Here is a 27931-nt window from a genome sequence, read left to right as displayed (position 1 = left end):
CGGGATTCCTGGATCCTGACGTTCGCGTATGATCCCTGTGCTAGCCTCTCCGCGCAGCGAAGTAACATGTAAATTGCTTGGCTTGCGTGTCGATACATGTAGCGAAAGAATGAATGAATATACGCGGGGAAATCGTGGGGAAAGGAAAAATCGCACGAAATCGAGCTCGATACGAGATCGATACGGTAATACGCGAATTTTTTTTCATACCAGCCGTATGTATTTTTCGTGAAAAAGTATTCTCGATCGTTTTCCTCCTTCGAGTTCGATCGAGTTGATGAGTTGACTCTTGGTGTTAATCGTGACGTGCCTTACGATAATGTACGCTTTGTTATAATATCGTTGCCGATTCGAATTAGTCGAGTCGCATTGGAGCGAGAACAAGTGTAAAATCGTTCCACGATACAATCTGTCGGCACGTAGCCGGCAAGATGAATGAAAAGGAAGGCGGCGGGATCGCGGATAGACAGACGGACTAACATTTGAACGAAAGTCAATTTCAATTTGACAATTCTTCAGACTCATTTATGAACGTGCAATCGTTCTATTTAAAAAGAAAAAAATGGAGGGGAAGCCGACCTTTGCCTCCCCTCCATTTCCTATCGAATTATTTCCATACATCGCGTTCGATCGAACGCGAACGATATCGATTTATTAAAATTATCGCGATAAATTATCGCGCATCCGTATTACTGAGCGATCGCACACAACTCTCGCTATCGTACAATCACTTCTTCTCAATTGATTCCTTTGAATTTATAACTTCCTAGCGAAGCACAATCATCCGTCAAGTATCCACTTTACGTGCATCGGTTGGTTTACGTGCTCCCTCCTCCCTCCAGTTCGTTCGCGTCGAGGAACGCGATTCTTTGCCAATAATAATCGATCGACACGACCAGTTTCCATCGCCATCGCGAAGATTATCGCGGCGCGGTTTTCATCGATGATTTATGCACGCCATTTCGATCGGATCGGACGTTCGTGTTTACATCCAATTACGCTCTACTGGATGCTCCCGCCCCGAAGCCAAGCATTATCCATCGGCATTGCGCATCTGTCGAACCCACGGTGAAATGATTAACACACTTGCCACCATACTTGGAGATATCAGTTTCGATCGTTAACAACACAGGGCGGTCGAAGACGCGCGATCAGATCCGCGATCGCGTTCGACGACTACGTGCTCGTTTTTTACCGACTCTTTCCGATGATTACCAACAAACGCAACGAAAGGAGGTTGTTGCGCTCGCGACCGGTGTGGGTGGCTCGCGACGTCAACCGGTTATACGCTTTCCAGAAACGGCAACTTATTAATTAATTTACTCTGCCTCATAAGCGAGATCCCCGTAATTACGCTGGACTGGTGTAAGCGTAATTAATTTACGTCGATGGGAAAAATGTCGCATCGCGTCACTTCCTGTTATCGAAGACCTGTTATTACCCGTACGGTAGCTAGGTACGGAAGAATCGTGGGCGTCGTTCCTTCGAAGCGGCCAGATATTCTCCCTCGAATTCTTCTTCTTCTTCTTCTTCTTCTTCTTTTTCGCAAAAGAAACAAAGAAGCGTAAAAGCATACGTCTTAACGTATCCACCCACTCTCCCGATATCTCTCCGCTTTATCGCGTGCACGGATGTAGATCCCCCGCTCCAATTTCCAATCGAGCCGAGTCGAGGAGAGTAGAAAGCGACTCTTCCGTGTTTACTTTATTCGATTTCTCGTAAATCGTAACCACCCTGATATCCCGCCCCGATCCGATAATAAAGCGGTTAATATCCGTTAATTACGCGGCTCGGTTATCGGTCCAATTAGGCCCCGCGATCGCAGCTTTCCTCCCGTGGCTATCAACGATACGAGAGATCGTATCCCCGTATTCGGGGTCACGGAACCTGCACCTCGTTTCCGACTACGGTATGGGTGTCGCGTATTGCCCGCTCTGGCGCATACCAACCAGAGAGATCCTATCTAGCGCGTTGTCGCGCCGGCACGCACGCACACGTGCACGCTACCGCACGCCGCCACACGCTTGTCCCCGTCCTGCGCCGCCTGTCTTTCCTTCTCTCCGCTTCTCCCTTCCCCTCTTTTTTTTCTTTTTTCCTTTTTTTTCCCCCCCTCCCCCTTCCTCTCCTTTCTCTCACCGCCACCGCGTTGCCGTTCCCGCCGTGGGGACACGGATCGTTACCAGGGGATCGGTGGACAGTGGAGAAATTTCAAGGAGAAATCGAAATCGATAGGGAATCGACCCCGAATCCTGCCGCTCTACCGATAACGGATTTCCTTAGGAGGATTGGATGGATACGTTGGGTGGATAAGAGGGCGGAGAACGAGTTTCTTTTTTTTTTTTTTTTTTTTTTTACGAGAGGAAATTCGCACGAAGGAAATTAACGACGAAGTTAAATGTGAATTAGGAGAAATTGTTGCGAATAAAGTATCGGGATTAAAGCGGGAATTGGGATGGATCGGATCTGTATATCGATGAGAGTCGATTAACGTTGTTGTTGTTGTTGTTGTTGTTGTTGTGTGTGCTCGATAATGCTCCTAGTTTCTTAGGAATAAATATTTTTCCTTCGAAGATTATGTAATTGTCGCGCAATTATTCAGGAGTAAGTTATTAGGTTAGATAGAAATAGATTCGTTCGACGATCTCTATAATTACTCGATTAGGTTTCCCTCGCGTATCGCGTATGGATTTTCACGTTTCAGGCTTAACTCGGGATAGAGTGGGAGGCGGAAGGCGAGGAGTACCACGCAATTTCTCCACGCTTAAGAGACTACGATTCCGTGCCTTTGAAAATCGTGCCAACGATTTAACAATTTTCCACTTGGATCGGATCGAGATCGGTTGGAAGGAAACGTAATGCAAAATTGGATCGTCGTGCGAGAATCGAGCGAGCACCATCACCACAAGTGGGAAGAACTTCGATGTTCGACGTTCGTCGATGTTGAAGGAAAAAAAAAAAAAAAAAAAGAAAAATGATCCACCACGAGTCGATCCGATCCACCATGGATATTAACGCGTCGAAGGAACGGCAACAGGTTCCCCCTCCCCGTTATCTGGTTGGTTTTCTTCGTTAACGTTAATGCCAGGTTGCAGCTGATTAATGAGGCTAATAACTCGTGCCGACTTACGTGAGTGACGCATTATATTTCGCGAAATTGTTTGACAGGTGGCACGTTTCTTAATTCACATTGATTCCCTTGATTAATGAGCGGTATAATTCACTCGAACCGGGAGTGTTAGCCGCTGCTCGCGCTCGTGCTGAATATTAAGAAATCTGACGCTCTTCTTCTTTTTCTTCTTCTTCTTCTTCTTCTTCGTCTTCTTCTTCTTCCTCGTCCTCGTCCTCGTCCTGCTCCGAATCTCGAACGAATCTCGAGCTGAATATCAGATCGTTGAATGAATCGTGACGGCATCCATTGATAACTGCCCCGTTTCAATCCCCCGATCGATCGATTATCCCCCTCCCGATATGGGAACGGAATCCGTTCTTGTTCCTCGACTGTTTACCCTATTTAAACGTGCCTATTTAAAGGCGCGTCCTTTTCGGATGTTCGTTGTTCGACGATTCGACGTTTTTCCCTTTTACGCGCGAGAATAGACCATCTATTTATCGTTTCATCCCCTTGGTTGGTGTATTTTAGGATAGTAGGCGGGCAAAAAATAATACGCGCCATCTCGTCTTCGTTCTTTTTCTTTTCCTTTCTTTTCTTCTCTCTTCTTTTTTCGCGCTCCCCGAACAAACCAGTTCACCGCTTCGATCGATTTTTCTCGACAACGCGCAAGGACGATCAGTGAAGACGATTACCGAATAGTTGTATCACCTGGTTGCAACTCCTCGTCCTTCACCTTCAACCATTTCACTATACCCTCGCCTAACGGCCCACCACCAGTTTCACCATCGATTTTCGTCGTTTTCAGTTCTCGTACAACCTTCTCCAAGGGCGTTCCAACCACCACCTCCGCGTTTACAATTTTCTACCCCCTCTCGACTATTTTCTGAACGGTCTCTTTTCTCGCTCGATCTTCGCTTTTCGTTCGCATTCCACTTGTTCGCGCGCTCTTCTATCCTTTCGGATCATTCTTTGGGTATTATTCGAAATCCGTGATGAAACGTGATGGCGCTCGAACGAGTAGTCACGGAGAAAGCGAGGAAAGAATCGAAAAGAGAACAGAGGATACTACTCCTCCTCCGTTTTATCGAGAGCTCGTTCGCGTTTTTTAAAAGTGGACAGAGTCTCTGGCGGGATTCTGCTCTTCGTCTTTTTAAATTTACTCGTGGCAATTACACGAATAGTAACCGGTTCCCGACTTTGTTCATTGCGCTCCATTGCTCGCGCACGTTGAAGCCTCGTTGCACGTGAACCCTTTTTCACCCCGAATTTCACCCCGCGTCGATATCCAAACGCGCGTCCGTCCAGTCACTCTTATCCTTTTATCGCCACTATTCTCCTGCTCTATCTTTTATTCGAATATAAAACAGAGCGAAAGAGTATTTTTCATGTAAATTCACCGACATTTGTACGCGAATATCGCGTTAACGTTTTAGAGAGGCGTATAATTAAACGCACTGCCGCGTTAATGATCGCGTCGTCGTGTAAGATGGTAATAAGAGTCGAAAAAGGGCGATGATTGTGGCATTAAATGCGAAACGATAATAAGCACTCTGGTCTAAGATCGGAATCGGAGATACGGATAAATACATTACGTTATTGTAATTAATTAAGTGGAAAGAAGAAAGGAATCGCGCCCAATCCGCGAGGAGAGAAAAATTCTAGAAAGTTATAGGAAAAACTCGTTGGAACGAAGGTGGAGAAAAAGTATATAAATACTTTTGGATGAAAAGTTGGAGGCTCTCACGCTTTATCGGCGATACTTGCCTTCGCCCACACGCGCGCGTGTGTGTATTGGCTAGATTTCGTAATGAAATTGCGGCCGCGACTATAATTTGCCCGGCGATGCACGAGCGTTTATCTGTTCGCATTCATCGCGTTACAATCGTGTCAGATGAGTTCAAACTACGGTCAGACTGTCTGCATTGTGCCGGCCGATGATTATCTTTCGAGCCGAGGTTCCAACGCCGAAGGAATCAGTGTGGAGCGCCACACTTTGTTGCGAGCCAATGCGAAACCAATGGGAATCGTCGTTCCACACAATCAAACACGTCTTTCCGTCGTCGATAAATTGTTTCTAAAAGCGCGTCGGACTGATAATTTCGTGCATTCTAGTTTCGCGCAGGGAAAACGCGTATCTTCGAAATCCGTTTTATCGTTTATCTCCCATCCACGCAGACGGATGCGAGCGTAGCGTAAACCGGCCTTCTCGTATCGATCAAAATCTCAACACGATGGAGACGATGGAGAACGATAAAGATAGCGATCGCTTATTTCGATCCTGCTTAAACTTATCTTGACAAACTTTTCTTCACCATTGACTCGAGGCGTTGCGTTATTGAGACAAGTCTTAATAATTTCTTAATAATTACAGATGGTTGGTTCGGATCTTGTGTTAAGAAGCGTTAAGAATTGGAAGAATTCTCGTACGGCTGTCCGCATTCTGACGAGCGATTGTCTTTGCACGGATTGACATCACGGTTAGCTAGGATAATACGCGCCGACATGAAACGTATCAATATGTATGTACGATACGCATACGCGATCAATGGCAATTACTCCCTCGTGCCTGTTTAACGTATCATTAGCGCGTGCAAACGCGCTCGAGAAGTCTCGCGCTCCCTGTTCTATTGTATCGTGTCACACGTGTGTCACGGTTTGGATAATATTCGCGAGACGAGATGGTCGAGATCGGGCTTACTACCTTACCCCCCCATCTTCATCCTTACGATTCTAAATTTCGTTCTAGTCGCATCTTATCGCCACGTGTACCCGATCGATCGAGATAGATCTTAAGAAATAAGAAAAATCGACGCGAAAAAAAATCGAAGCTTGTTGAACGAGCAACGGGAAAATCGTTGAATCTGGTAACACCGGTATAGAAAGATCGGTTGAATTTGAGAGCCTTCCTCCTCCTCGCGTCTCTCAAGAAGAGAGATCGAGATAGAAGTGTTTTCGGTCGATCGGTGTAAGGACAACTCGAGGAAGAAAGTGCGAAACGGTACTTTCGATCGAGCCGTCTCGATACGTACGCTCGAATACGCATCGGTGAATGCAAACGCAATGTGTATTCAAAAAACGTGAAAAGCGGAGGAGAAGGATATAGACGCGGCAGAGGCAAAGAAGGGGGGGGGGGGAGACACGAAAAGGGGAAAAGGTTCGGCCCTTGAAGAGTGTTCATTCGTCGCGCGATTCGACGCCTCGATCGGCGCGGAACGAGCGAGCGAGTCTCCGCCTCGGGCGGTGTAGAAAGCTGGGATGGGATTAGGGTACCTATTACGAGATTCTTTGAATCTTGGTCTCTACCTGTTCCTCGATTTCCTGTACTCGAATTTGCCCGGGCCGGCGGCAGACGATCCGACTCGAGCACGGGTGAGGGGAGGGAGGGAGGAGAGGAGAGGGGGAGGGGGAGGTGGAGGAGGGGGAGAGGGAGAGGGATGTTGAAAATCGTGTAGCGTGAAAGCTATTCCGCCCGCGGATATCGTGAAAAAGATCGTGGAATTGATTTCGAGGCTCGGTTAAGCCGCTGCTCGGCTCGTATCGTATGGGAAAATCGATGGATCGTTAATGGAGGGAAGAAGAAGGGCGTATACAACAACGATTATTTTTGATGAGGTTCTTTGTTCCTTTCAACGATTTCGCGAAATCGATGGATGGATCGAACGCGTTTCTTTTCCAGAACCGGAGGAGAGGAGGGAATTTAATTAATCAATTCACGATGGACGTGGAAATTAAAGGGGGGGGGGGGGAGAAAGAGAGCGCGTAGAAACGCGTGTCCGACCAGTAATCGCTCGTTCCACTCCGCGCTTGTATCACGGCTCGCCGTGTACCGAACGAGATAACAACCGCATCGTTGTCCCGTGTTTACAACACGGTAAAAATTGATCGAGCCTTATTAAACTGGGTATTGGGCCGATTGTAGCCGCGAATGGCCCCTTTCTAGCCGGTTTATTATCATATTTATCCTTAAACCGGCATGTAACCGGCGAGGCACGGTTGATGTTACTTGTTCCCGCGGCACCGGCAAGAAAGCGTCAGCTATTTCAATTACGGTATCGGACGGCTGTTTCGATTTTCTCCCGTGGCGGAGCCAGAGGGGCGGAGTTTAGAAAACAGCGACGGAAAAACCGGCTCGCTTAATCGATCTTTGATCGCTTAATCGAGGCAACCGATGCCACCGGGTTGCGACATCCGACAGGTAGAACGAGACGCGCAGCCGGGGATCAAGGATCGAGAAAGGCCTCGAGCGCGAGGTTTCTTCGTACGATCCACCTTTTTTCCCGGGGATCGCCGATCCATCTCGTCCTATTCCGTAACGCGTATACGGCTATTATTTTTCCCCGGTTTACCGGGTATGGCGAACAGAGAGATTCTTCTTGCGCGTCAACCATTAGCGACCACGCGAATTTTTAATCGGTATATTATACGGTACGTAGATACACGTACACGTAGAGGAAGAGAGAAGAGGTTCTGGTCTCGAACGAGCCTCGAACGTGGATTTACGACGTCGAATCGGACGAAGATCGCGCGGACCGATATTTGCCAGCCGTTTCCCACGAGCGTTTCTCGAGACGGGAGATTGCCAGTTGTATTGCAGCCGATAGAGTGCCCGCTACCCGCGAAGAAAACCTGTCCGACAAAGTTTCTTTTCGATCGAACGCACACGTTCGCTTTAGCCTAAGCGACCCTATTAGTCGCCGGTTATCTTCCTTGTGACGTGACGCGTCGTAGACACGGTGACCCCGGTAAATCCTTTCTCTTGGACGTGTCGACCGGTTGCAGCCTCCTCGCGCAGCTGACTCCTCGAGCTGGCCACCACTCCGTCCGTGTATAGACACGCGTATCTACCCGTATCTGTGTAGCGTACGCGTTTGGAAACGTTCGTGTCTGATTTAACGCCTGCTAACATGCCTGCGATGCCTCGACGCGTTGTTAAACGGCGAAAGAAATAGGATTCTCCTCTCGTTTAGGAAACGAGTTACGTTACGCAAACTCGAGGAGTATGAATCGGAGGAGTAATAATTTCGTCGTAACTCTCCCGAAGCTCGAACGTGTTCCTTATAATTGGTTCCTCGTTAACGTCCATCCTCGCTGTCTCGAGTGTTAAAAAGTCTCTCGACCGATCGATCGTCGGTCGAATCGATCCGTCGATTCGCACGAGAAAGGAAATTGCAGCGTTGATCGTTCAATTACTTCGATTCGATTTCTGCCACGGACGGCAACCGCTTTTATTTGTCCACCTCCTCCTCGGTGGAAAAGAGGGAGAAAAAGCGGGCGACGAGACGTGCCCCCTTCCCCCCCCCCCCACGATCATCGGGCGCGAGACGTGTGTCCCGATGAAGCGCGATTACGGCCTCGTAACTACGGCGTTGATTGAACCGATAGCGATCTCGCCGCTGCTTTTTCAAACTCGAGAGAGAGAGAGAGAGAGGATCCGTCCCCTGTCTCGGTGGTGAACGACGGTGAACGTTGCGAGAGAAGAAGAAGAAGAAGAAGAAGAAGACGGCGGGCTGTCGTCGGGAGAACGGTTCGTCGACGCGAACCTACAGGAATCGCGTAATTGATGCGAAGCGTTGAGTCGAGGCCGGGAATCGTTCGAGCGGCGATCGTTCCCCGGATAAACTCGTGCAAACACGTGCCACCTTCGGTGCACAAATTAATCCTGTTTTTCACGTGTCACTTATATGCATCGATCTTGCGCAATCTTGCCGAACGAATTTTTTAACAGGTTTAAAACCTCGATTACGCAAGGAACTGGTATATTTTGTATGCGTCTAACGGAGCCTTCTATTTATTCTATAGCCATTTCGTCGAATCGAAAAATAATATTAGAGGAGAGGATATAAATTTTCTTCGAAAGCGAATAAACCGGATATCTCGGTTGAAATTTCCTCCCTCTCTCTCTCTCTCTCTCTCTCTCCCTCTCTCTCTTCTTCCGGATTCTATTTCTTCTACAGTTGGAGAAATCCATCCGTGTCTATCATCCTCCTCCTCCTCCAAGCGGAGGATTTCACTTTCCGTGGCCACGCCGTTCGTTTGAAATTCGTTTCTGCATTTCTGAATTAAACGAAGAGGATACGTCACGCGTCGTAACGTTCGGTGCGCGTGTGTCGGTGGAGAGTGAGAGGACGAGCAACAACCGGTACCGTAACCGCGGCGGGGAAAGGGGGCGACAGTCGGTTGGACGATACGAGCGTATACATACATACGTGTGTGTGTGTGTAGGTGCACGCGCGCGCCGGGACGAGAAATTGGTCGGGATGACCGAGAATGTCGGTATCGCGTGTCGGTGGATGGGAATTCGCGAGCGAGCGGATCGCGTGCACGTGGACGCCGTATTTAATCGTGGACGAGGGACGACGAATCGTGGTCGTCCTTGAGCGCCGCGACGTAGCCTCGCCTCGTCCTCGAGGACGTCCCATCCTCGGCTTCTGCCGGAACGATGCGTTTTATTTCTGGAAATCGATGGGATTACGCGTGATAATCGTAAATTGCCGATCTCGGCCTCTCGCGCGGCGAAGACGCCTCGTTCCGAGCGAATCAACGCTCGACGATTCGTTCCGGGGGGATAGCGAATGGACGAAGTATGGACGAAACGACCTGGCAAATGTCAAGTACCGTGAAGCGAAGCCTTGATTGTAATAAGGATTTGCGCGGTGGAGAATAGCTCGAGAAAGAAGGAATCGAAGGAAAGGAACGTTAAATGTATACTAATCCCGATTATAATCGAGATTCAGCCTTGAGATGCTCGAGTCCTCGGTGACGAACACACCCGAATCATTTGCACCCGAATGTCTAATTTATGTCTAATTTATGTAGCGGATAAGTCTTTTGGATCGTGGTGCAATTTATGGGTGAATAAAGCCGTTCGAATGATCGAAAACGCGCCAATATCGAAACTTGGGATAACCAAGTCCAACCTAGCCCTGCCTTTCACCGTGGAATTTCAACAGATTCAACACCGGAACACCGTGAAATCGTGTTTCAATCCTTATTCCTTTATACCTCCCCCGCTTTATTCCCGCTTCTTGTATCTTGTTGTCTGCGATTAAGATGGATTTCCCGACCCGAGGGGGAGGAGGAGGAGGAGGAGAAACTCTTTCTTCTCGTTCTTCGCAACTTCGCAACTACGCGAGGAGAAAGGTCTCCCGGCTACGCGATCTCGAGGAGACCAAGCGATATTTGAAAAACTCTTCGTCCCAAATCTGGAACCGATTACATTAACCATTAACGTAGAATCCAAACGCGTCGCCAATCATTTGCATATGGTTCGCTTTCCCCGTCCAGCCTCTGCGGCAAAAGTCTCTCCTTCTTACGAATGCAAATGGACTAGTTTTTTTTTTTTTTCCTTTCCTTTTTTTTCTCTTTTTTTTTTTTTTCCCATTCGAGCGGTGCGACGCGTGATACGAAGCGTGGTATCCGACACGTGGCCGATAGAAAATAGTTAATTAATATTCAAACTGGCCGGCGTAGTCGACTCGGAGAGCGTGTCTGGGGACCGTTTCTATCCTAAACCCGACGACTAGTTTTCGATCGGACGGAGTCGGCTGGACGACTCGATTGCGATTAAGACCGGTCGAACCTGCCGGAACGGACGCGCCAAACAGCCTCTTGCATAACTGTCCACCATGGTTTTGTAGGATGCGCGGATCTCGAGGCGGTAGTCGCGCCAAACACGTCGTTGAATCGTCTCCGGTGACACGCGTGCCCCTCTTTTCTTCTTTCTCTCCACACGCGGACAGAAGGTAATCCGTTTCGTAATAATTTTTCACGATCCTTCGTATCCTTCGCGTTCCGATCGCGAAAAATCTACTGGAAACGACGAGTAAGAGTGTAAAACGCGGAATAAGAGTAAAAAGTTCTAATTAATTTTTTCTCAAATAGATACGATGTAATAGAGAACGAATGATCACGAAGAGAGCGGAAATTGCTATTAATTTTTTTTTCTCTTTTTCCCGATCAATGATTTGAAATTTCGTTCGCGTGTAGCATAACTCTCGCGAGGAAGTTAGTAGTAATTATATTTAATTCGAACGATCGACGCATTTTTGCGGACAGATGTATATTTCATTCGGCATATATATTCACGAGTGCTACAACTTATATATATTTATGCATATGCTACAGCTTCGTTCACGCGGAGTTAAAAACTTTCGTGGCATCGAAACGAGCGATAACCTCGACGTAACAGCGTGGCAGAATTTTCACAGAAAGAGACGAAACGTTTGTTTCCTCGATAGGAAGTCTGGGAAATCCCCGGACGTGTGCCGGTGATCTCGACGCCTGACGAGGCATGTCACCTCGCGATTCTCCCTCGCGTCTTCTCTCTTTCGTCTTCCTCCTCTTCGTTCTCTCCTCGGCGAAAGAGGAGAATCGAAGGATCGATACGAGAGAGCGTGGAACACGCATGCGAAGATCAGGATGTGGGTGGAGCTCGTGAAACTTTCGTCCGAGCGAAACCATTTTCAACGCGCTCTACATGCATCCGTGTGCGTGCATCTTTCTTCTCCTCCTCCTCCTCCTCCTCCTCCCTTCCTCGCCTCGAGCTCGTCAATTTCTTCAAAAAAAAAAAAAAAAAAAACCTATTCCCTCCTCCTCGCCCCGAATCTTCCTTCCTTTCCTCCTCGTGGACGTCTGACGAAATTATGTCGAATTTCACAACGCGATGCGCCACTGGAAATATAATTGCAACGCCGGCAGCATGCGGCACGGCTGGTTTTCTATTTGCTTATTCTTTCATCCCAAGTATGCAAGATGATTGCTTGCGCGACGCCTAGAAAAAGTTGCCTACGCTCGAGCATCGTTCCTCTCTTCGTCCACGCGTCTCCTTTTTTTTTTTCCTCTCTTTCTCCCTCCCTCCCTCTCTCTCCCTCTCTCTCTCTCTCTCTCTCTCCTTCTCCCGTCCATCGTCGTTCTCCGTTTTTCCTGTTGTCTTTTCCATCAACCGGTTGAAAGAAGAAAAAAACCGATGACCAGAGGAATTGACCCTCGATTAACTCGATAGTGAATTACTCGTCGGAGAATCATTACTGTCCCGTCGTGTTTGTTCTTCGTTTTCAGGCCGAGCGTTAAGACAGTCCCTCGTAAAATTCCACAGCCTGTAATTATTGTCCGGCATTTTTCTCGCCTACTGATTTATGCATTTAGCCATTTTCGCTCGGCTCTCCTCGTTCACGGATCGTCGATAATTTATCGGCCTTTTTTTTTTTTTATTTTTTTTTTCTGTCGGCCCCGTCGTCCCAATATCGGCGAACGAAACATCCATCGCACCACCAGATCGAGATTTTTCCCGTCTGCCAAGCTATTTACGGAGCATCGACCGCCTCTCTCTCCCCGAGACCGAGATTCGAGACGTGGTGTCGAATGGTAATTTTTACCGTTGAATATACACGCGATACACATTGTGCAGGACCCGGAACGGCCCTCTTTCGCCGATTTTGTGTCACGGCTCGAGGCATCCATCCATCCGTGGAAACGGCTTACATCGTTTCTAAGTATCGACGTTGCGGATACTTTCTCCTATCGTACGATTAGCAATAGGGAATATCCAAAAGTCATTAAACTCCGTGAGAACCTGTATTTTTTTCTTTCTCTTCTTCTTTTTCTTCTTTTTATACGTACACACACATACAAACACGCGCGCACACACACACACACATATATTTTTTTTTCTCGACAGTTGTCGGCAAGCTCACGATTACGATTCATCTGCCGTTAAACGACGTCCACGCGTAACTTTCTCTTAAAAATCTTCGACGTTTAATTGTTTCCGAATATTTTACATCGTAAACCCTTAACGATTCATGAGAGACAGAGAGAGAGAGAGAGAGAGAGAGAGAGAAATTGAAAAGTACGAAAATTGAAGAAAGGTTCGGCAGAAAAAGGATCGAACGAAGAAAGAGAAGAATTCTCTCGATTCTCGATCGCGATGCTTGCGATTACGAAATTCATTGCACGATGTGTTCCATCGAAAAACCCGGGTATCGTCCTGTTCAGTGTGCCACTGAATGCAGCCGGGTCGCATTGCGGCTGCACCCACGAGTCACACATCCTTCGTCGTGTCGTTCCCTTCTCCTCCTTTCTTCTCTCTCTCCCTTCTTTTACCTTCTTCTTCCTCTTCTTCTTCTTCTTCTCCTCGGTCGTGTCACGACCGATACTCTCCTTCCACGGCTTCTTTATTCCACGGCGCCTGGTGGCCTGTGTGCGCGCAACACGCGTGCGTGCACATGTGTGCATACGCGCCGAGAGAGCAAAGGAGAGTGCTCCTAAGAGCGGAGCTAAGCCGGTCTCACGGTAGTTGTTCGGGGTCAGGGGGCGATATACCTACCTACCTACCTACCTACCTATCAGCCTAGCTGCTCGAGCCTGCGTGTCGCAAGCGTATCCTCCTCTCTCTCTCTCTCTCTCTCTCTCTCTCCTCCCTCGCTTACCACCACGTCGAAACTCTCCTCTTTCACCTCGTTCGACACCGTAAACCCGCACTCTAACCCGGACCACGCGAGCCCGCGACTAGCTCGCGAGCGTCTGGAACGGCCTTTGTATTCTCATTGGCCGCGGCGAGCCAGCCTTTTATCGGGTGAGGTCAATCCACCGGGAACGTATCTAATCTTTCCAGGGTATCTGGACAATTTGTTTCGAGCCTCGCTTTCCTGGCCCTGCTTTCACGGATCCGTGCTCTCTTCTCTCCTCCCGATTGCTGGATTTCGCTTCTTTCCACTCGTCGATCGGAAAAAAAAAAAAAAAAAGAAAGAAAGAAAAGAAGAACCGATTGGGAGCGACGGGAGGGAGAAAGAATGATCGTTTTCAGGATCGTTCTTCTTGGATCGTTGTCGAGATGTTTGTTACGGTGATACGTTAGCTAGTGTCCCGCGTGAAATTACGAGTGAAATCTTTGAATAGGAAAGGTAAATCTTCGAGAAATCAGCTTCGAACGAATGTTTGATAAAGCGATTAACACTTAGTCAGGATTCTTTCCCGTTTTTAATCCGCTTTTCGTACGGGTTAAAGAGGATTATCCTCTTGTGCTCTCGACGAATTACGAAACAGTTGATAATTCGATCGATTAGGAATGAGCTGAAGGAAAGAGCTTCCAATTAATGCTCGGGCAAATGACGAGTATCGAGGGACTCTCGTTGTGATCGTGTAGTATCACAGGGCGAGATGATTCAGATTTCGCGAACCTCCCCACTCGTGATACTAATTACGATGTCACCGATCATTTGCTAAATTCTGCGAAAGAGAAAGCTGCGCCGTGTGCACACGTTGGACCAGTTTTAGAGTGCACGTTGGCTGGAAACTTTCAAATTAATTTACGTCCGATTCGTCGTTCGCGTGATTCATAATACTGCCACGCTACTTTCCACGCTTACGCCGAGATATATGATATTTAATCGCGTTAGATTAATGGAGGTACACATCTCGCGTTTAATACCCTCGAAATTGACTCGCAGATTAATTGATTCATAGATCATCCGTTTTCTGCCGAGTATCCGAGTGATTATTTAGTTAGTTTCGGATGATAAAACATTAGGTAGAAGAGAGCTCTCTCTCTCTCTCTCTTCCAAGGCAAGTTGCAACTTGTGAGCGTGGAAAAATGAAGAAGAAAATTATTTCGAATTAAACGGTGAAAGTGTTTAATTTCTCAAAATCTTCTCAAGATTTTTTCCATTCGCTACCTTGACGCGCGGGATTAATGGAATATACAGAGTTGCAGGTGTCTTTCGCAAGGGATTCCAATCCAATTTTCGAATCTTCGACGATTTTTCTACGACTATGTTGTCGAAAATGGGATAGGATTTAGGAAAATGTCTAGAGGAGAAGTAACATCGTATTAACGAAAAGAGCAATTGCAAAACTATTTTAAAGTCTTCACAGAGGGAAATAATAATAAACAACAACGCGTAACTTTCATCGACAGAAGACATTTCGTCAAAAAAAAAAAAAAAAAAAAAAGGTACGACGATGGAAAATAGGTACAACATGGATTAACGAGAAAAGAAAAAAACGAATTTTTCACAACGATAAAAATAAATCTCCCTTGATCATCCGCGAATAAGGATGACTTTTAAATTTCTCAAGAATATTTTTAAAATTCCGAGAACGACCTGTCACAAGTTTAATAATATTACGTACATAAATATTGCACGAACGTTTCAGTTTCGTTAAAAATAATAATTCACTTTTCGGTGAGGAAAGGAAGAAAAAAGAACGCAAGAGAGGATTAAAACTTCGATCAGCGGATTCGCGAGGAGGCGAAACGAACCGAGGAGATGCCGGCACACGACCGTCCCTACTTACCAGTGAAAGGGTTAATTACGATCGTGAAACCGGTGAGACGCTCGGCTCGTGTGGGCGAAGCCGATGCGATGCGATGCGAGCTTTAAATCGAAGATATCCCGGTACGCGATTATGCGTCGCGTACGGTCCTACTTTCTCTCACGCACGCACGCTCACCCACAACGTGTCGTCGCCGCCGTCGTCGTCTTCGTCGTCCTCGCCGTTAAGTGCGCCTGCACACGATCGATCGATCGATCGATCGATCGATCGGCAATATAACGATTCCCAAGGCTCGAACAGACAGGCTCGAACAGACATCGCATCGCGACAACGAAGAAAAATCGTGATGCGTCTATAAATAGTATCTTTCTCTTATTCGACCTCCCGCTCTTTCTCGCCGCGGTTTTTCTCGTAAATGGCGAACGTTAGGGGAGAGGGGGGAGGGGGGCGGAGAGAAGGGGGGAGGGGAGAAGAAGAAGAAGAAGAAGAAGAAAAAAAAAAATTCACCGCTCGAATGAATTATTCACGAAGGATATCAATTATCTTGTCGAGGCGTAAAATAAAAACATGTGACCGAACGATCGTTGTAATTAGCCCACAACATATAGGAATTTCATGCCTAATTGTGGCGAATACCGACGTCTAATGTGCTACCTATTAACAATGACATCACTTACGTTCTCTTGTTAAACCGGAAAGTGGGTCGTTTCGTTATGGAAAATCTCGCGAAACCTCTTCACGCCTGCCTATGCGCAACGAGTTATATGTGTAACGACTCTCTCGAGTCACTTTTCTTTCGCAATTCCTAAATCTCCGCGATTCCTCGGTCGTTGCGCAAATTGCGCAACGAGGAAATATATCCGTCTTGACAGATCGATCTATCGTACAATACTTGCTTTTTCTTTTTTTTCTTTTTTTTTCCTCCTTGGCTCCGAGTCACAATCCTCTTCGACGTAGACACACACATACATACATATATATCATATCGAGAAAATAACGAAACTTATTAAATTAGATAGAAATACGTGTTAGGTAGAAAGGAGGAATAAATTTCTCGGTGCAAACTGGGATGGAGAAGAAGAGATCGGAGAAGAGGAGGGAAGGAACGAGTGGTTAATTCATGAGAGCAAATCGTGGAGAGCAAGTGGCTGGTGCGCGGTGCGGCTGCACGTGGTGGCACGTGGAGAGGCGTGGTTCGTGGGAGGGCCGTGTACACCGGTGTAATCCACTTGGCACACGCTGTTCGGCTAACCCTACTCTTTCTCGTCCGTTCGCTACCCTACCCTGGCTACGGCCTCTGCCTTTACCCTGCCTACGGTGCCAGCGCTGTAGAAGTTAATCGAATCCTTCCGTGCACGTGCACACGGCTCAGGTGCAGCCCGTCTACCTCTAGTATGCGCTCCCGTAGGTGGGATCGCTCGCGCCTCTCCTCGTTGATCCCCGCTCTCTGATAGGGCTCGTTGTTTTGGACCGAGCTATCTTAATTGGCGGGGCAACCACCTTGCCACGGGTCACATCTCAGAGGAGGGAATGGAAAAGGTTAGAGGGAAAAGGAGAGAGGGAGAGAGTGGATTAACAAAGGGTTAACATTTGCGAGTTTTCGTTGGGCAATGACACACGGTGCATGCACGATCGACTCGACTACGTACTCTGATTTACGACTCTGTATATATATATATATATATATATATATATATATATATATATATATATATATAGATTTGTATATAGATTTGCCCAGTTAGGATAGGATCGGGTGCAGCCCCCTTTTAATTCCTCGTAACTAGTGTCGTTATCGGTATATAATCGCGCCCCTCTATCAAGATTAATCTCAGCTACGGGTGGAATAGCTATGTTTTACGACCTGGTGAAAACCACTAGGCGGTCCTCTCTCGTCGCGAAATTGAATCGAATCGGTGACCGTGACTATCTCGCATCTTCCCCGATTCTTCTCGACGAGTCGGAGAAGGGTGGAGAAGAAGGAACAACAACGGATGGGATGCATCTGTTTCGTTCAAGTTAATAAAATCTCCCCTTAATTCCGCTCTCTGTTCGTTTTATTCGTGTTTTTTTTTCGCGTCGTATATACACATTTCAGAAAAATATACATAATTTGGAAAATTTATAACGACGAGTTTTTTGAGTTTTATCACAAGTTAAGTATATTTTGTTCGAGGTTCGTCTTGGTGAAAAGCGATCTCCTTTTCGATGGGAATATACATACTCATCCCTCGGGCGTTAGGAATAATATCGTGTAATAATAATCGAGCAGGGGTTAGGATGGTTGTCTGCTTAGGCTCGGTAGTATTTTAAATGCCAATGATTTCATGTCTCCCTGGGGTGTCGAAGCTACCCTATATAGGACGAAACGCCGACGTCGAGGACCTCAGTCGACGTCGAGAATTCGACGATTGATAGAAGTTAAGTTGAGTGTTAACGGTGGACAGCGAGGACAACGGTAATTTGAAAACCGTGTTCACAAAATTCAGAATCCGTGTGCAAGTAATCTGAGAATATTTGTCTATCTCATCTCGAAAAAAGATACGATCTACGCGTCGAGTTTAATTCGAGGGCCCGTCGATTCGAACCCCCGACTTGATCGCAGAGATGATCACCATGGACATCGGTCACTCTCAATATCGAAGATATTGTACGTAGATATCATCGAACAAATTTCCATCTCATCCGGAAAATCCGGACAAAAGACGGAAACGATCACGGATATCTCAGGTCATAGACAGAAATAGTCTGACTACGTTATTGCTGCGTCGGAAAGTTGTCGTCTGTCTCTCATTGTTTCATCGTGGACAATTTAAACGAGTTCGTTTTAAAGATCGAACTTTTCATCGTGATCAACGACAGAGACATCTCTCTCTTCCCCTTCGTACGCGAGCATCGTTTTATCGAGAAGTGGGGAAAAAAGAATAAAAAAGTAATAAAAAAAAGTAATAGAAAAAGTCTATCGAACTGGTGTAAATCGCTCGACAATTGACTTCACGTAGGCGTTTAGGGTTGACGTTGCACGAATCATTTATTTTCATCTTCGGGGGGGGGTATGCCCGAAGAAATGCAAAGAAATCCGCTTGTACTTGTTCGTAGCTTGAGGATGCGTTGCGTTCTGTTGCAGGGCAACTTCATTCGCCGAACGGCGACAGCGATAACAGCAACGGTAGCCAACGTGCGGTGGCTATTACGCGGAACGACGTAGAGCAACAGCAACAGCCACATCGCCATCGGCATCAACGGCAAGCGGCAGCTACCGTTCCAGCTCTCGCCTGCACGAATCAATCTTCTACAACCCCGACGACAACCGCGTTCACGGTAGCGTCAAGTATGCTTCTTCTACAGACACAGGTAATGTAACCGGCTGATAGAACTCCCCCCCCTCCCCTCCCCGCCCTTCATTCTTTATTATTAATTATGTAATCAGGTTTGAGATTCGCTCAAAAGTTGGCGCACGTGTGACATTATCTTTGGCGACGCCAAATCAATTATTCCCTTTTCCCCGTAATTCCAATTGTACTCTGTACCTCTCTCTCTCTCTCTCTCTTTAATCTCATTTCGTTTCATACTCTTCATGATTCTTCCAATCATTTCCTAACTCTATCTATTATTCATTACCGTTCTTTTCTTTCGTCCGCCACCAACTCAATACCATGAAATTTACGACGGATTGGACTCCTTGGTTTTATTCGCGCGTACAAACTTGTCAATGATAATAATTGCAAAAAAAAAAAAAAAGGAAAGGAAAGGAGAAAAAGAAAAAAAAAAGAAACGACGACGCGTTTCCTTAACGCGATCGGAATTTAACGCGGAATTACGTTTATTCGCCGGAGCGAATAGCAGTAATTATCCTGCTGTTTAGTGGGGCGCACGGAACTTTCACTATTTCGCTATCTTATCTGGCCCCGTAGTCTTGGAAGTCCGGCTCGGCTCGCAACAAGATCTGCCCTCCTACGTCCCGACGTTCTTGATCGTCATCTGCGCTCGCTTATCGTGCACCATCTGCATTCCTGCCCACGTACCCGGATCTCCAGTGTCGTCCTACCTGTTTCTATCCCCTCCCCTCTTGGCATTTTCCGCGTTGGAAAGTATTTTCGATGCGTGCGAGATCGTTACGATGCGTTCGCAATTAAATCGAATCGGCGAAATTGGTGGTCGGAGGAAGAAAACGGCACGATTCTGTTGCACGGTACGCGACGATAATTGGTGGCAGCTAGTTTCGTGGGGATGAGGAGGGGTTGAACGACTCGTTCAGAAGGCCATAGTCAGGGTCTATGGTAGACCGAAGCTTCGATCGCGGGATACTCGAGGGAGCGATGAACGAAATGTCAGCCCAGAAGCGGAACCAACCCGGCAAATTGAATATCCAACCCCATCCCACTTCCCTCTTACCGGTATCCTCCAATAAGATAGCTCGTCGGACGTTTTTCTTTTTTTCCACCACGTTCTTTCCTGTGTTTCACTTTTCTCTCGTTTATATCGACGAATTTTGTTGCTTTTCTTGGGAGAGGAAAAAAGAAAGGAAAGAAAGATAAATTTGTCGTACTCGATCATCGTGTTTTTCTTTCATCCCCATGTCGATATAGTTTTATTACGAATATTATTATCGGAACATGATGATTTTGATGAATGAAACGTCGGCCGATATATTCGTAATAATATTCTCGGGGACGAGGATTATTTATATTGTAAAATCTAAATCTGTCTCGTTGTTCGCAGTTTAACGATAATCGAGTTAGAGTCACGTTAGAGGGGGATCGTGTAATCGTGATTTCGGACGAAAAGATTCGATTGAACGATGTAGAAATCTGTACTCGAAGCGGCGAGTTATAGACGCAACACGCGATACGAGAATCCGCTTCGTTCCTCTCCGATATCCTCACTGCGCATCTCAACTGTACATCGATGTCTCGACAAGGCTCGCAATTGTGGTCGAACAATGTTACCGCCTTGCAGTCGAGTACTTCGATTTGCCACTCGCACGGCTCTCCCGCCCTTGTCTGCCGTCGTAGCGAAAAAAGCGAATTGTCTGCCAGCCTTCCTCCAGCGAAGGAAGCGGTGGAAGGCTTCGAGCTCGGGTTATCACAGATCGAAGAATTTCGAATTTCGATTCGGATCGAATGCCGTTTTAACTTATCGCGCGAAAACTCTTGAAACTGAATAAACATTCGATCGAAAGATTTATCGCGATTATGTTCACTTGAATTGGAAGAGACACGAGGGTTCGATACGAATTTTCCAGAGCCCGTTCGGATGTAGCACCCTGGCGGATTTGTTGAGCGCTTCGTACACGGATCCAACGGATGCTGGGAGCCTACCCGAAGAGCTGGACCCGTTTCCAGAACTGCAGCTGGGCAATCCGCAGGGAGTGCCGACGGGCGACGAGTCGGGGCAGGCTCAGCAACCGGTGCATCATCAGCAAGCGCCGCAGCCGCCTCCGCCGGCAGCGCCGCTTCCCGAAGACGTCCAGCCTGACTCGCTTAGGTACGGCTCATTGTTTTCGACCTCGTAGATAGAATCGTAGATAGATCCTGCTACGATAATATAAATCACACGGATCCGCCTGTTTGTCGAATTGCACGTCGCGCTACGTTTCGTTTAACGATCATTCGTCTCAGAGGAAAAATGGTAGTTTGGCATTTGGTTGGAAGGTGGCGAGACGGTCCACTTACATCTCTGCATCTGTCTGTTGGACGCAGTTCAACACCCTTGCCGAGCTTCCAAGAGACGTACACGGCTCAACGATACACGAGGCAAGAGCTGCAGGTTCTCGGGATCAAAATGGACGAGGGGGAGTGTTACGACAACTCGGTGTACCCGTGCGCCACCGGCCCCTATCCAACCGAGTTCTCGCCCACGTTGCCCTACCACGAGCAACAGCCCCAGCAACAGCATCATCACCATCCCCAGCAGCAGCAGCAGCCGCCCGCGCCGCCCCCGCAGCAGCACCACCATCATCAGGGTTACTTCGCGACCGAGACGGCCCCAACTCCGACCACGGCGGTTCCCTCGCCGGCAAATCATCGGCAAGACTCGGCGGCGTACGGTGTCCCCATGGTGTACGGTCCACCGCCGAGCATCACAGCCGGTGCCACCCCCGTTCCACCGACAGACATTTACCCTACCGTTGACAACGTGGTCGTAGGGACGACCCGTTCACGGAGGGCGTCTCTGCCCACGCAGAGGTCAGAGTCTGCCAGGTAATAGAAATAATAAAAATATCGATCGATAATAAAAATCTCGAGGTCGTTTCATTAGAGTTTTTCTTTCGAATCAAGTTTAAATCGTTTCGTAAATTCTCTTCTTTCTCTGAAGCCGAGTTTCCCTTTCGATTCGATCCTTTTCGAGGGATAGGAGACGTTTCACGAAGAAAGCTCGTGTGTTTCACAGTAGCGGGAGTACGGAATCCCCGAAGGCGCGCGGTGGGAGCGGTGGCACAGGAAGCTCCGTCAGCTCTCCGTCGCCCGGAAGCGGAACCAGCAACGAGCGGGCACCACCGAGCCCCAGCCAACTTTGCGCCGTGTGCGGCGACACGGCAGCGTGTCAACACTACGGTGTCCGTACGTGCGAGGGTTGCAAGGGATTTTTCAAGAGGACCGTGCAAAAGGGCTCGAAATACGTGTGTTTGGCCGAGAAAGCTTGCCCCGTTGACAAACGCCGGCGGAATCGTTGCCAATTTTGCCGCTTCCAGAAGTGCTTGATGGTCGGAATGGTGAAAGAAGTGAGTGAAAATTGAATTGATCTCGTTTCGAGAGAGATATGTATTATCTAGAAGAAAAAAAAAAAAAAAAAGAAAAAGAAAGAAGAAAAGAAAAGAAGAAGGAGAAGGAGAATTAAAAGTATTAATGATATGCTTGATTTTGGTTTTTTTTTTTTTTTTTTCGTTCGTTCAGGTGGTCAGGACGGATTCCTTGAAAGGTCGTCGAGGTAGATTGCCATCGAAGCCAAAATCCCCGCAAGAATCACCACCAAGCTCGCCGGTTTCCCTGATCACAGCTTTGGTCCGCGCACACCTGGACACGACACCCGATCAAGCGACCTTGGACTACTCGCAATATCGGCAACCAAGTCCTGGCGATCCACCCATCACAGAGGCGGAAAAGACGCAACAATTCTACAATCTTCTTACCACGTCGATTGACGTGATTCGAACGTTTGCCGATAAAATTCCCGGCTTCACGGATCTGGTACGAGAGGATCAGGTTTGTATCATTGTTCCATCGTCAATTTCTTCATCTTCGTCCCTCTCGGATAATTTTTCGTTTCGTGTATAAATCCATCTACGCGGAGCTGCGTTACATCGTTTATTATGTATGGACGCGCAGACAATATCTGTGAGGGAAGGTTTCATTAAAGAGATCGATAGCTTGTACATTTTCTAAAAGGTCAATCCTGACGAGCCTACGACATGTCTAATCGACGGTCCGATTATATCTACAGTCGCGCAGGAAAATAACATTTCTTTTTTCCACTCTGCTTTCTTTCTCAACAATTTCGAAATTTCTGATCCAACACGTCTAACGCGTCTGTTTTCGTGATTGTTCCTCTCCCCGTAGGAGTTACTTTTCCAGTCAGCCAGTCTGGAACTGTTCGTTCTTCGATTGGCGTACCGTACGAAACCGGAGGACACTAAGCTGACATTTTGCAACGGCGTGGTCCTGGCATTGGAACAGTGTCAGCGTAGCTTCGGCGATTGGCTCCACAGTATTCTCGAATTCAGCAAAGCTCTTCACATTCTCGACGTAGACGCTAGTGCTTTCGCTTGTCTGTGCGCTCTTACCCTCATTACTGGTAAGTTTGGTACCACCAAATCCTTCTCTTTTTTTCGAAAGAGAATATCGGCCTGCCCTCGTTTCCTCTCTTCGATGATTATCCATTAAGCGCGACCGTCTGCCGGATAAATTATTTATCGATCGACCGGTTACTTATTAACGAGACGACGAAAAAGAAACGGCGATCGTTCCGTGTCGATCGTTGCACGCGATACACGTCGACGCGATTCTCCTCGTTGTTGTTGGACGTGCGTGCTCCTCTTCGATCGGTTCGACAATACGATTCGATCGCGACGTATCGCACGCAACATCGCCCCTATTCTGTTCCTTCCTTCCGTTTCAATTGGCCGGCGAATCTGGCCAACCTAAGCACGACCCTCTATAATATACCAACACCAACCGATACGATCACGAATCGGTACTCGGCCTCGGATGAAAGCTGATGATGATCGATTGATAAAACAGTGGGTCTGTTTCTCTGCTTGAAATTACAGCAAGGTACGGCCTGAAGGAGCCTCATCGCATGGAGCAGCTACAGTCGAAAATAATATCGTCGCTCCGCGACCACGTCACCTATAACGCCGAGGCGCAGAGGAAAGCGCACTACCTGTCCCGTTTGTTAGGTAAACTGCCGGAACTGAGGAGTCTGTCGGTGCAGGGGCTCCAGCGTATCTTTTACCTAAAACTGGAGGATCTGGTCCCAGCGCCGCCCATGATCGAGACCATGTTCGTCGGTAGTCTACCGTTTTAAAAACGCCTTTTTAAAAAATCCCAAGCCAAGCCTAAGGCTGCGTGTCGCCGCAGATAGAACGCAGATCCATATTCTCGACATCTTGTGCGGTTGCGTTTACTTACTCGATTAACTAAGTTTCCTTAGTTTTCTTACACGTGCGTAGCTCGTAGATTCTCTACCATCTTCTTGCGTGTAACCCTTTTCTTTTTCTCGCACGAGTGTCGACGCGAGTGAGAGTCACCTTGAGAGGGGTCGCAAACGCGAATCTCGAGAGAGCGAGAGAGCGAGAGCGAGAGAGAGAGAGAGAGAGAGAGAGCGGATGAACTCGAATGTCGAAGTCTGTGCGTTTCTCTCGAGGCTGACGTCTCCGCGTCTGGATGTTTTAGCGAAATATATAGATGCGTGTGTGCAAGTGCCGCAAGTGGACGTTGGAGTGTGGATGCACGCGCGAATGGACGAGCCGGAAGACTCGTGGTTTGTCGCTAAATTTAAGACAAAGTTCCCTGTGCGTGTATGGATGAGAGACGGGTGGATGAACGGGGCGCGTGTCTTCGTGATGTGTCAGCGGGCAGATGTGACTGCCCGACCTGACAACTGTTACTATTGTTACTATTATTATTACTACCGCTATTACTATTTTAACAGTGTGTGTACGATGTGTAATAATTATTCTTGCTGTCTCGAATGCTGTCTATCGGCGCCCGGGCGATCGAAGGTGGAACCCGGCGGATTCTCGGGGGAGGGGGGAGGGGGGGGGGGAGAGGCTTCTTCTTCTTCGGGGAGAAACCTGCGGCAAAACCTTGAAACAAAACGTAGGGATTTCCCCTATTTCGTGAAGAGAAACGAAACGTGGAACGCGTAACGTGTTTCGTTATGCGTTCCACGAGGCGTCCTATATATATATATATATATAACGACACCAGGATGATTAATCACGAGGTGGTTCTCGCCGACTGGTAATATTAAGTGCTACGCTACATTTCTCGCAAACATGCACAAAAGGAACGAAAGGAAAGAAAGGAAAGAAAGGAAAGAAAGAAAGAAAGAAAGAGGAAAAAATAACGATATACGATATACCATCACACCGTTATACACGTACATTATACGTACATTATATCGTACACATGAATTTTTATCACTTTTCTACCTACTTTGTATAAGTCGCTACATCAACGAACAAAAAAAAAAAAAAAAAAAGAAAAAAAAAAGAAAAAAGAACTACGTTTCTTTCATCGCTCGTGCCGCAACGCACGTCCACCTCGAGGATCCGCTCGATCGGGATTAATTTCTCTTCTTTCAAGCGCAGGACAAATCGTGTTACACTTACACTTACTCACTTACTTTATTATATATCGTGGAAGAGAAGGAAGAGAGAGGTGCATTGACGATTCGCAACATATCAGAGCAACGACGGAAGAGCGGAGTGACAAGATATAGATATATCATCGAATTACATTTGTTAATTGATATTCCTCCGATCCTTAGTCCCTCCTCCGCACCCCTTCGTGTAAATCAATTTCGCTCTTCCGTGTTGACAGTTTAGAAGATTCACGCGTAGTCGTGACTGCGATCACACTCGAACGTAACGATGATGCTAAAAAAAAAAAAAAAAAAAAGAAGAAGAAGAAGAAGAAGAAGAAGAAGGGAAAAAAAGGAAAAAAAAAAAAAAAATTCTCACTTAGAATTTCCGCGTTCTCTCTCCTATCTCCCTCCCTCCCTCCCTTCCTTCCTTCCCTCCCTCCCGATTCTCCGTAACTCGTATTCATTCGTAACTCGTATCCTTCGGCTTGCCAGCTTCATCGATCCGAGGCTAATAGGTGCTCCCTGGCTTCCCTTCCTCTTGCGACCTATCCTCGATCGCATGGAATTTAGTATCATTGTGAAACGTGTGAGTGTCTTTCAAGTCACGTGGTGGGACCCGTTGCACGGTCCGAACAATTACCATTACTATTCTCTTGCGTTAATGTGATTTTAGACAGCTAAGGGAGAAGAAGAATGAGATAGGGCCCGGAATCTGGCCGACTAGGCTGCGCGATCCGGGACGAGAAAGAAAAGTGGAAAGAAATAAGCGAGTCGATTCGTCGTTTCGCATCCACCGACCGATCGGCAGGCAGTGGCTTCGTTACGGGCCCGGCATAAAGTTACCTATTACGTTATGACATTTATTTTTAATCAAACTAACGTAGAAAATCCTATTTATACGTATACCGCGCCGCTATTATTACTTATTATAATATTACTTGCTACTTAATTACTTAATATTACTTAACTTACTACTACTACTACTACTACTACTACTACTACTACTACTACTACTATTACTACTACTACTACTACTACTACTACTACTATTACTACTACTACTACTTACCGCTAGCGTTACGATCTTATAGCGTTATTGTCGCTACTACCGCTGTTACCATCCGCTACCTTTTTACTACCACCTTGTGTTACCATTAATTATTGCTAAATGCGTAAGAAATATGATCGACGTTAAAGCAATTCTTCTTCGCCGTTGCAATATATATCATCAAGAAAGGGGATATATATATATATATATATCGTAGTGTATATATATATATGTATATCCTTTGGATATATATAAGAGAGAGAGAGAGAAAAAAACTATCAATCGTGGAAAGGATTGCACTGACTCGCGACTCCAAGCAAGGAAAATAGAGTCCAAGAAGGAAGGATCCACGATGATACCATCTCGAGAAATATGTCGGATTGATCGGAATCGGGAAAGATCAATCAAGGAATCGTTGGGTTAACGCGATCTTTCCACGACGGTCATCCTTTATCGATGGCCACCCTAACCGTTCGGCAATAATACTTTCCTCTTTTATGTGTATGTTCACTTGTCAACGTTAAAAGTACATGCAGCCCGATCCAACAGAGCGTTTACGTCGCATTACGATCACGTTAAATCTCTTAGTGCACCTAATTTCAGAAAGGCACAAATCCACGTGGCGACCCGCCATCGTGAATCTTTTATCAAACTTATTGAGAGGCAGTAAACACGTTAACACGTTAATACATAATTAATGTGCACAATAGATATAAAATAATTATATGTGTATATGTTATACTCGCCGTGTGTATCCGCAAATGTTCAATGCTTCAATCAAGGAAATAGAGGATTCGATCATTCTCGATTTTCCTCGTTCGATTTCTGCGCAATCATAGTTCCTTCTAAAAAAAAATCGAGCTTCGTCTTTTTTCTTTTTTCTCCTTCGTTCTCTTTTCTTTTTTTTCTTTTCTTCTCTCCTTTTTTTTTTCTTTTTTTTTCTTTTTCTCCCTCCCCTCTTAACATCGATCCACCGTTTTTCGATCATCATTGTTTATTCGGTATCGTTTCTTGCGTAAGAGTTATCGATCCCCAGCCATGTAAGAGCTTCCGTTTAACGATCTCTCTAACGTTACGGAAGAGTACACGGAGAAAGGAGTGATTAACGTTCAAGCTCGACATTAAATCGGCGTTCGAGCAGACGTAATTCAATTTTCAAGTGAACGCTCGCGATTAAGTTGGCGATCAACAACGCTTTTCTTTCTCCGTGTTGAAACTGTGCTTCATTGGCGTTGGCCACGCGTGCGAAAACGTTTGCGGATGGATACGAATCGCAGATGAACTCGGTGAAACAGAAGAAGAAGAACAATATATAATATGCCCGGCAAGAAAGCAAGGTACAAGTAATCCGAAAAGGGATTGCACGAACAATCCTCGTGTTCCCGTTTCGAAAATTAGGATAACGCGGAGGAAGCGGACGATCTCGTCGATTTTTCTTTTTTAAAATCACAATTCTACGCGTGAACGTAATCAATCCGCTGAATCAATTCCCGCGTGATTAATTTGCGTAATAATTTTCCTAGAAGAAGTCTATTCGGATACATTTGATCCATATTTTCGGATTGTTATTAGCCGGGGAAAGGATATCGTACGTTTCCTTCGTGTACGCATAGCATACGTATATGCATCGAGTCCAGAAGAGATTTAGAGGCTGAAAGGAATTCGTCAAATTATAAAACGGTGCTATT

General features: G+C 46.7%; 1 protein-coding gene across 4 annotated transcripts in view; it reads left to right on the top strand.

Moving 5' to 3' along the window:
* The window catches only part of Hr38 (Hormone receptor-like in 38), a 37014-nt gene extending 11903 nt beyond the window's left edge, over positions 1-25111 (top strand). For 2 of the 4 annotated variants that reach the window (XM_086914372.1, XM_086914370.1), the window contains exons 2-8: positions 18513-18739; positions 20631-20872; positions 21088-21588; positions 21779-22109; positions 22282-22590; positions 22945-23179; positions 23655-25111. In XM_086914372.1, coding sequence (XP_086770498.1) covers positions 18513-18739; positions 20631-20872; positions 21088-21588; positions 21779-22109; positions 22282-22590; positions 22945-23179; positions 23655-23911 — 2102 coding nt within the window. In that variant the 3' untranslated portion in view covers positions 23912-25111. Of the gene's footprint in view, positions 1-18512; positions 18740-20630; positions 20873-21039; positions 21589-21778; positions 22110-22281; positions 22591-22944; positions 23180-23654 lie in introns of all 4 variants that reach the window. The other 2 variants (XM_086914369.1, XM_086914371.1) reach the window with 1 other exon arrangement.
* Positions 25112-27931: the final 2820 nt, after the last annotated feature.

The sequence above is a fragment of the Apis florea genome, unplaced genomic scaffold (genome assembly GCF_048593485.1).
Source record: "Apis florea isolate Af1SG1 unplaced genomic scaffold, ASM4859348v1 contig_3587_pilon, whole genome shotgun sequence".
Lineage (NCBI taxonomy): Eukaryota > Metazoa > Arthropoda > Insecta > Hymenoptera > Apidae > Apis > Apis florea.
The sequence above is the reverse complement of the archived record's forward strand: the minus strand, read 5'-3'. Positions and strand labels throughout refer to the sequence as shown.